This window comes from Habropoda laboriosa, unplaced genomic scaffold (genome assembly GCF_001263275.1).
Source record: "Habropoda laboriosa isolate 0110345459 unplaced genomic scaffold, ASM126327v1 scaffold40, whole genome shotgun sequence".
Lineage (NCBI taxonomy): Eukaryota > Metazoa > Arthropoda > Insecta > Hymenoptera > Apidae > Habropoda > Habropoda laboriosa.
Genome location: NW_017100231.1, coordinates 3279562 through 3289916, shown reverse-complemented (window position 1 = coordinate 3289916; position 10355 = coordinate 3279562). Strand labels below are relative to the sequence as shown.

Below are 10355 nucleotides of genomic sequence, written 5' to 3'. Positions count from 1 at the left end.
TGCTTGCCTCATTAGCATACCATGTCTGGATCTGCTTCTTTTTCTCTTCTTTCTGCAGCGAGGTCTTTTCTCGAGGACCTCGTTGCTCCTCCGTGATTCTCGCCACTTTGATAATTTCGACGGGTCAGCGGTTGTAATTTTCTCTTCTGTTTCCTCGTTCCCGACCTCTCCGCGGACACCTTCAATTTCGTAATCTATTTTATGCGCGCGAAATCGAAGATTGGAGAGGTGAACGCGGGGATTCGCCGTTCGACAGTTTTCTCTGCAAATGAATGTTGTTTCACTAAGGGTTTTGTGTTGGAAAAGGGTCGAAGACTGTGTTTAACACGTTAAGCGCGGCGTCAGTCCGTGGTGACTGACAGTGAACTTTTCGTTTAAACGGCGTCGGTCCGTGGGATAAATATATGTTATGCACGTCTCCTTCTTTTTTTTTTTTTTTGCAATTTATGAACACTTCTACCAATCCGGATTGGTATTTCTTCGTCTGAATGCTTTATACTCTATAACCGAACAGCTCGCGAAGTGATCGCCGCTGTGTGCCGCCTGAACGGGAAGCAGAGCGAAATCGACTCCGCGCTCAACGTGTTAACGCCTTGATTTTGAGTTTCGCTGACTGTGCATTTGGGCGTCTGAGAAAAGCTGATCTATCGTAAGTTAATTACTAGACTCCGGATTTTTATGGATTTATTGGAAATTTAGAGGTGCAAAATTGCATAGAAAATAGGTAATACGAAGAAAGTATAGAAAATTTGCAAATTATAGTGCTTTCTGTACTGGATAAAATAATTTTCTACCCAAGTTTTATTTTTTTATTATACTAGGGTGGATTGGAAAGTTCACGGCCTAAGTATGAAGGATTGCAGCCAAGTGCTTGTAATTTTTACCGAATAATATGTAATTAATTGTGTACTAATGTATACAATTCCGTGTCGTCATTTTTCTCCCTTTTAGAGCTAGTGAAGTAGAGGTTTTTGCAGTAGACGGAGTAGAAAGGACTAAATTAGAAAACGAACAGCGATCCAATACCTGAAGATAAAGGACCTCACTTCGAAGATCATTCAAGGACCTTGCGAAAATCATTCAAGGTCCTTGCGGTGATGTCCTTTGTCACCAGGTACCGGATCATTCCTCGCTTCTATTCGTCTCTTCTCTGTACAAGAGAGCAAAAGACCGACAGAGCCACGAAACTTCGTACGTCGGTACGCAAATGATCACAGATCACACCTAGCATCAGTTCTTCCTACTTAGGCAGCGAACTTTTCAATCCACCCTCCTATGTATTCCCAAAAATATGAATTTGCGTGAAGATTTGTCGTCTATTAACGACATTTTAAAATCTTCACTTCTATAAATTAAAACGAGTTACTAGATTGTGGATGTTTTAACGCATTCATAGGAAATTTAGAGGTGCAAAATTGCAGAGAATGTAGGTACTACGAAAAAGTATAGAAAATATACAAATTACGGTTCTCGGTATAGTAGATAAAATAACAGCGCTTTCTGGTAGATTTTCTACGGAAAGTAAGTTTCAATTATTCACCGTATTCTCAAATAATTTACAATTTATTTTATACTATATTGTGTTTATTTACCGTATCCCAAAAAATACGAATTTGCACGAAAATTTTTAGTCTACTAATGACATTTGGTAATTTTCAATTTTACAAATTTCAGAGAGGAAGTTTAGTGTTTGTCGCTGTTTTTGCCGCGTCTCGGCCAGAATCTGTGCCACGAGTCTGCCTCGTTACGAGGCAAGGGGTTAATGAAGAGTTAGAAAGAAACGACGGTCGGCTAGAGATTCTCGTTTTAATAAGAGAACGAGGAATTAATTAATTCTATAAATAGATCGCTTAACGTATCCGTGAAATATCAAGACACGAGTATGCTACTTTCCAGCCACATTGTATCACAGAGATCTTGCAATGCAGACGATTCGAAAATTGAAAAATTAAACGTTACTCCGTTAGTTCAATTTCATTTGTGTCTACTTAAACGCGCCGCGAGTTCAAGATAAATTCTCTCGTCGGTGGAGATTTTCAAATGTTTCTTTTTGAAACGACGTTTGAAATTTTTCAAGAATCCTTTTCGCCAACGTTTCACGAGATCGTGAAAGTTGCGGTAATTAAACGCCGATTATGCCCGAAATAACGCATCGGTGTGCGTGCTTACTTGCGCGTATTCGTCGCATGGGCAAAGGTGTGTATTTTTTCGTCGACGTCGACTTTTGTTTTCCTTCTGCTGAAAGTCGCGGTAATAACCAGATAAAAATGTAAATTTATTCACCGTGGTAATTTGTCGCACGCATGACTGCTTAATATTTAATCCACGAACGCGGCCACGGCCCGACGATAATGTTCACGCTACCAAAATTGTAAATTCGGCGACGGGGCTTGTTAATATTGTCGCGTGCGTGTCGTTCGTCTTCGTTTTTAATTGAAATAAATGCAACGTATTTTCGTTTTCTATCTCTCTCTCTCTCTCTGTGTGCATCGCACAGTGGAAAAGCTGGCCGAAATTCAAATTTTCAGACTTAACCCCTTAACGCACAGTTTTTTTGAAAAAAACCGGCCAAAAAAAATCAATTTTTTTAATGTAAAAAAAACAAACTTTAGAACATTGTTTTGGCAAAAAAATAAAAAAAATTCAAAATTAATCAAAATTTTTAGTTTAATTTTGGATTTTGATCCACATTGCAGAAAAGAGCCGAATATTGCAATGTTACACGTCCATCGACTTTTTTATTTTTCGTTTCGAATAACACGATTCTTTTTCTTAGCTTTCACATTGTTATTTTCAATTCTCGAATATATTCGAGTGTGAAAAATTATAGCAGCATCAAATACAACGCCGCTCGAATTATCTCGAGTGTGCACAGTTTGGCCTGTTTAGCGCGCTCGAATTAACTCGAGCGTGCAAGTTAAGGGGTTAATTAAAAACCAGAGAAAAAGGGAGAATAAAAAATTACGTAGGATTGTACTTAGATAAATGAGATTGCTTCTGAAGTTTGTATTTTACCGTGAGTTTTCGTGTAAAATTGTGTGAAATAATTTTTTAACTATGCTCGATAAGCAGCAAGTGCAACTTGGTTCTGCTAGAATTAGTAAAATAATTTTGACCAAATTTTTTTAAACGTATACTTCAGTGTGCATCGTTGATTTAGAGGAAATTGGTAAGTTCGTTTATCGCGTGGACGTTTGAATTTCTGTTTCTGATTTCCACGATTAAATCGATCGCTGGCGCGACACGCGAATTTTTCACGAAAAGCCATATGCAACGGTAATTTTATGCAAGTCTTCAGACTGAAATTCGAGCCTTTTAACACGAATTTCTTAGGTGTTGATATCTTCACGAGGGACCTCTCCGAATTTGTAGAAAAATTTCAGTGAAAAGCTAGTAGCGCAAATTTTCATATTTTACCAAAGTAAATTTCCCTATTTTACTGTTCAAGGATCCTTTCTCAACCTTCCATTTTCTTTGCCCCTGTGATTTAACAAAGAAAACTGCGAACAGTCTGTAGTAAATTCTTAACCCTTTAGCTCAGATTTTTCTCAGCTTGATGTGCAAGATAATACTATACTGATAATTTTCACTGTTTAAAATTTAATAACTCAGTTATTAATAATAATTTGATAACTCGCTGCAACTTACTTTCTTTGCCGTAACAGAAAAGATAAAGCAATTTGGGAAGCGAAAGAAAATAATTGAAAAAATTTCACTTAATGGACTAATTCTTCTTCAAACAAATCTGAATTTCCAGCAATTATTACAACAGACACGTTTCAATTGACAGAAACGTTCACCTAACAATCAACGAATCTCACCAACCAGTCAAACCAGCCAAGTACAATGTAATAATAATCTGAAGATGATAAATCAGATCCAATCGACAGGTTTTTCCCTGAATTTCACACGAGATTCATCAGAACCTGGTGTAACAGCCTACCAGCAATGATTTATCGAATTGATTAGTTGCTTAGATGGATATATTAATTAACCTATCAATAGTTCTCGGTCGATAATCAACATTATTCACGGGTGAACGTTTATTAAAACGAATTATCGCGGATTTTGCCTCGCCGGTGCATATATCGTATTGAAGGCGCGGAAACGTAGACTATTTGAAATTTGCCTGGTGCCACACGCGATAAACACGGAGATTAGCGATTGTTATTTTGAATTGCTGCCAGTTTTACGCTCGTTTGCGTCGCTCGCGTGGATGTTCACATCGGCAAATCGATTACACGCGCGAATCCGCTTCTTACACGTCTCGAGAGCTTCGTTTTTGCTCGTCCAGTGATTGGTGATCGACGAAACAGGGTGTGTTTAAAGTGTCGTTAAACTCTCGTCCCTGTATTTTCCTTTAAGTGCTGCAAATGAACTCTGGGAAATATGGTTAGGTGCAAAAAGCGTGGAGTATTTTGTAAATAATGGGCGAAATGGCCGTTGATCATCTTGATAACTTGCTTCTGACAAATTTCTAGATGAAAATTAATATATCGAGTGATTTTAACGACTGGCTGACGCTTTGTAATTTTATTCAAAGTGGAAATAGAAGAAAATTATGGTCAACTTAATAAACTCTATCTTCTCGTGACATAATATTTTCAGAGAGATTGTAATAACTGTGTAGAATGTTTTGCAATTTCATTTCGGATGAAAATTGAAGGGATGTCGTTTAAGAAATTTTTAATAATTTAATAGACTCTATTTTCTTGTGACATGATTTTTTCAGAGATTGCAATAACTGTGTAGAATGTTTTGCAATTTTATTTCGGATGGAAATTGAAGAAATGTCATTTAAGAGAATTTTGCACAATTTAATAGACTCTATTTTCCTGCGATATGATTTTTCCAAAAGTGCGCCGATTTACTTGGAATAAAATTACAGGTAAATCAGATTACCAAAATCGCCGTGTATCAGTTCAAATTTTCACCAAAAGACAGTCGTATTCTTCGAATTCCCGAAATATTCACGAAACTGTTACAAAAACTAAATTCTCATATTTTGATTGTTCGACGATACTTTTTCAATTTTCCGCGTTTTTTGCACCTGACGTTTATCAGACACCAAAGGTGAGTTTTATGTTATAATCATACACAAGTTCGAGTCAATAGCAATATGTCTTTAACCATATCACGAAGCCATTGTTCCGTGACACGAAAATCATAGCCTCTTTATTCACGGTACTACTTCACGAAAATTACCGTGTAACGACCGTTTCGCGTAGTTTACGACGGCCAAGTTACTATTATAACCTCGAGGAACAACCTGAACTAGTGACACGTAAAAACAAAGACGTGTAAAGAACGAGCAAGTATTCCTTGTCCCGATAAGATACTATTTGCTTATCAACGAGCGGAACCGGTAGGAAAAACTGGAAGAAGCACTTTAAATACTAACGTGACAAACAAAATATAACTCACGCGTTGTAACTAGCACTTTCAAGAATAAAAGACAGGATTTTTTTCTCTGACTCTCGTTTTTATGAAATTCGATCGAAGATAGACGAGAACATTTTGTTCCTCGAATTGAAAATAATACACTTTTCTTTGGAATATTTAATAATAGTGTAAATGGAAGAATTGTTGGAATTTTATTCGTTGGGATTTTCAATGGCGAGGCGAAAAGTCGCGAATTGAGAATTCTTATTTCTGCGAAATTTAGTCAGACACGTGAGAAAATGTTGTTCCTCGAATCGAAGATAATACACAAAATACTCACTTTCCTTCGGAATTTTCAATGATAGTGTAAAAGGAAGATTTGTTGGAATGTTATTTGAATTTGATGCAGTTAATATTCAGCGATTTCCAGTGGCGAGGCGAAATGTCGCGAATTGAGAATTCTTATTTTTAGGAAATTTAGTCAGACACGTGAGAAAATTTGGTTCCTCGAATTGAAAATAATGCACAGAAAAATCACACTTTTTTGGGGAATTTTCAATAATAGTGCGAAACGAAGATTCGTTGGAATTTGATTTAATATTCAGCGATTTCCAGTGGCTAGGCGAAAAGTCGCGAATTGAGAACTTTTATTTTTGCGAAATTTAATTAACAAGACACATGATAAAATTTTCTTCTTCAAATCAGAAATGATGCCCAAAAATATCACACTTTTTCCTTCAGAATTCTCAGTAATTTTATTCGAATTTGACGCGGTTGATATCCACCGCTCTCCAGATTTCAAAGCGAGAAGTCGCGAATTCGAAACTCTCATTTCCACGAAATTTAATCAGAGGCAAAAATCGTGTGTTCGAATTAACAATAATACACAAAAAAGATCACACTTTTCTTTAGAATTTTCAGTAATTTTATTGGAATTTGACGCGGTTAATATCCAGCGATCTCCAGATTCCAATGCGAAAAGTCACGAATCGAGAACTGATTTCCGCGAAATTAAGGCACACGAAAAAATCTTGTGTTCGAATCGAAAACAATACAAAAAAGAGATCTCTTTTCTTCAGAATTTTCAGCAGTAATATAAAATGAAGATTTGTCGAAATTTTCTTTAAAAACTTGACGCGCTCAACATCCACCGTTCTCCAAATGGCGAGGCCAGAAAGGAGCCGCGAGTTTACAAATTTAACACACAACAACTAACACACAAACTTAATCCGTGAAACGAGATTTAACGATCCGTCCGAACGAGTATTTACGATAGTTCGATTCTTTTCGTTGTAGATTTTCGAGTAGGTGAGAGGAGGTGGGTGTTGTTTGCCCTCGGCGTACCAAAAATGACCACACCGTCTATAGTTCCGTATAAATAGCATTGTATTTCACATTATCTCGTGTACACTTTCAATAAATATCTTTCAAATAGTATTTACATAGCGAGACGTTTTCGGGGTGGGCGGGGTTAAAGGGAGGGACAGTTCGATTAAGGGAGGAGATTAAATTTTTCTTTTCTTATAAGAACCCGTAACCGTTGGCTCTTTCGGATATCTCAACGTTGACAATTACAGAAGAAATAGAAGAAAAGGTAACATACACTGGAAAAATTGTAAAAAGTCACGGTTTCGTCGTTCGTCGAATAAAACTTCGATGTTAAACATAAACGGACAATTTAAACGAGATTTCAACAAGGACAAGCGAAAGATGACGGTAACACCGGTTAAGAGTTTCAGGCATCGTTGAAATATTCGTAAATTCGGCGTGTATAAGCTGCCGTCGGCGACTCGAAACCGAAACAGACTCTCGACGTATATTTATGGCACTGATTCGATCGTCCTCAGGCTCCACAAAATCACACACGCGGACATTATTCCAGTTAGACACACGCACGCACACACACGCACACTGCGAGATTCGTCTTCGGTCTTTTCTTCGTCTCGAAAATTCCTCCCGGGTCTGTGTCACAACTTCTCGACGTGTGAATTTCTCCTGCTTCTCGGGGTACCAGGAACGAATCTCTTAATTTAAAAAGACCTCTTTCGAAGTTTCCTTCGTTCTATTGTTTCACCGTTACATACGTATATATAGATTGCAATTATTCCTCACTACAGCTTCTCCAGGGCTCGACTATTCGTCAATAACTCCCTGGTGAGTCTCCACACTTGTTTAGCCGCGTTCTCCAAACCACTCGGTGACTTCCCTTTGAACAGATCCAAATTGGGTAAGAAATAGTGCGGACATCTTCGACACTGTAGACAAGAGATCAATTGTAACAGGATCCCGTTTATACGATCCGCGATGCAAGTCTCGTCCCATTCGGCCTCGTGAGGATGTTTTTCGCACTCGTACAGCAGTAAAGTTTTCATGTGATAACTGGTGACAGGATTTCCCGGAAGATCCAAGTGTCTGTCCCTGAGAGTTTTCAAAATACTCAAGCAACGTTTTCTGCTTCCACCTTGAAGCAGACGATTTTCAGCGTCGATGAACGATAACGCCCAAGCGTCGCCTTCCATCGCGGACTGTTTCCCCTGCAAGCCTATACACTCTTTAGACAGCATATCGAAACCCTCTGTCTTCACTTCGGCGACGATGTTAGGATGCGGCCATGGTATGTGCGCGATCGGCCAGTGAGATGCTGATCTCGGCCATAATCCGGCACACTTGAACGCCGGTGTGATCTGCACCACGTATCTCTCTCTGATGCGGAGCTTGACTTCAGTCGTGTCGGCTATCATCTTCACCGAATCCCTGTAGGCACACTTGTCACACGCTTGAGCTACCAAAGTCTGAAATCTCGAGCGGATCTTTCTGGCGGATAGGTAGCCCGAGGCGGTGATGAACTCCACCCAAAGAGACATAGACCTCTTTCTACCGTCGCTGAGCTTTAGTACAGCGCAACCAGGTAGCGTTCCATCGTCCACGAAATTTAGAACGCCCATTTGATTCAGATAGATCACGATCTCGAACTCCGTCGGTGAAATAACGTCGAGACCGTCGAAACGGCCGTTGTAATCGGTTAAGGATGAGATAAACCTCGGCTCTTGAACCTCGACCTCCTTCAACACGTCCTGTACCACGCGACACACCTCCTGGATCGTCTTCATCACCTGGCTCTTCCTCGTCATCACGCGTTCTCCGAAGTACTTGTTGATCTGGTACACCATCTTGGACTGAGCCGCGAGCATATCGGCCGGCAACAGCATGGTTCGCGCCGGCCCGAAGCCTTCTGAGGCTTCTTTAAATAATTCCTACTCTCGATCACCGCATTCTGAACAATCTCGATCGTCTTCTTATTTTAAACGAATATCCCCTCCTCTTCGTCTTGCCTTCCCATCTGCTTCTTCTTGTATATTCGTTTAGGGCTTGCTCTTCTCGATGTATATATTTTACCGAAGAAATGCGAAAAATAATGATACTACTCGAAAATAGAGGTATGTCGCGCGCCGCGTCGCTAAGGGACGCCGGAGACACGAGCGAGAAGCGGTAGGAAAAGGTGTGCGAGCGACTCCGTGCCGGAGCAGATTGTCGACTGCGCTGTCGTTCACCTCCTCCGCGCCACCCGCTCTACGAAGGCGTGCGGCTCCCCGTGAGCCCTCCTCCGGCTGGCCACGCCTCCAGCCGCACTCGAGCGGCCACTCGGGCGCTCGGTGCGCCGAGTGGGCGTGGCCTGTCGCGGTGCGCCGACCGGATCGATCCGAGCCGACCCGTTCTTGCCTTACCCTATACGTTACACGCGCGCGCGTGCTCTCGCACGTCGAAGGACGAGCGCGGCGGCGGCTAACCCCGCAGCTCTAACGTCGAGCCCTTCTTCCCCCATGAATTATGCAGATCCTCTCTGACTGGTTTTATTTCCACGGTGGTCGTGGATACACCGGTGGCTCGGCCATTCCTCCGCAACCCCTTTTCGGACCGTAGAGACCGAAAATTTTCGTCATGGTGGAGGGATCGTGATTCTTCGAGTATGTTTTATTTTTCCTGTTCCAACGTACGATACTCTCCGTTGTTGCCCCTCTTATCTATACGGCGACGATAAAGATTTCTCGGAGAGGAGTCGCGGTGTTTCGGAGTCCGAATAAGAAATTTTCGCGCTTGTAATGATGCTGACGTTGAAAATCAGGTTGAGTTATCGAAGGAGAGGAGAGGAGAGGGGTGGTGGTCGGCGGTAAGATGGTGGGGAAGAGAGACGGTTTCGTTTACGAGCGTTTTATTGAGAACCGGACGCAGCACGCGGCGAAGAAAAAGTCGGTATAAAATCTACATTTAACGACGACAACGATAACTCTCCCATTAAGGCTTGTAAATCGCGAGGGAACTGCGCCGATACGGCTCGCGATGCTTCGTTCACCATGGAAACGTCTTTCCTCTTCTCACTTTGTTTTACGGGGCAATAATAATAACGTAAATTCTCCAACGATCGCCGTTCCATGGTGGCTTGAGTGGCACCGGCTAACGAATGTCATTGCGCTGGTAAGATAAGGGAGGAAGTTTCTTGTGGGAATTAAGATAAGGGACACGACTCGCGCCTCGTAGGCGTATTTTCTGGCCATGAAGCTCGGTAGCGATGCGCCTTTGACGAGGCTGCTCTGCTCCGTCGCGAGCGCGTGCACACACAAGTGTTAATGTCGTAGATAATAATTACGCTATGGTGGTTTTTATGGTCACGTTTGATATTTAGTGGACTCGTGATCGTGTGACCGTTTCGGGAAATTATCTGTGGTCTGTTTATTGCCGTACAAATTATTCAGATAGAACAGTGGTTAAAGCCAGAGGGATGATTCTGTTATGAACTCTGGTTGGTGGAGGTGTCTTTTTTATGCTGGTGATTGTGAAAAGAGACTAATTCATGTCGCTATCGTTCCGAGATTTTTGCACCCTTTTTTTCTTGAGGTGTATCTAACGATTCAATTTCGGACTGTTTCGGACGTTGCACCAAATATGTGACGAATTCAATATTTTTAGATTTTCGA

The 10355-nt window shown here is 41.0% G+C and overlaps 2 protein-coding genes across 2 annotated transcripts in view; one reads left to right on the top strand and one right to left on the bottom strand.

Annotated features, from left to right (window-relative positions):
• Positions 1-10355, top strand: part of LOC108571475 (neurobeachin) — a 664931-nt gene that overhangs the window by 606044 nt on the left and 48532 nt on the right. The gene's annotated exons all lie outside the window — the stretch shown is intronic.
• LOC108571621 (protein mab-21) lies at positions 7381-8646 on the bottom strand. Its single transcript, XM_017933699.1, has one exon. It carries the CDS (start codon positions 8589-8591, stop codon positions 7494-7496), a length of 1098 nt encoding a protein of 365 aa, XP_017789188.1. The 5' UTR covers positions 8592-8646; the 3' UTR covers positions 7381-7493.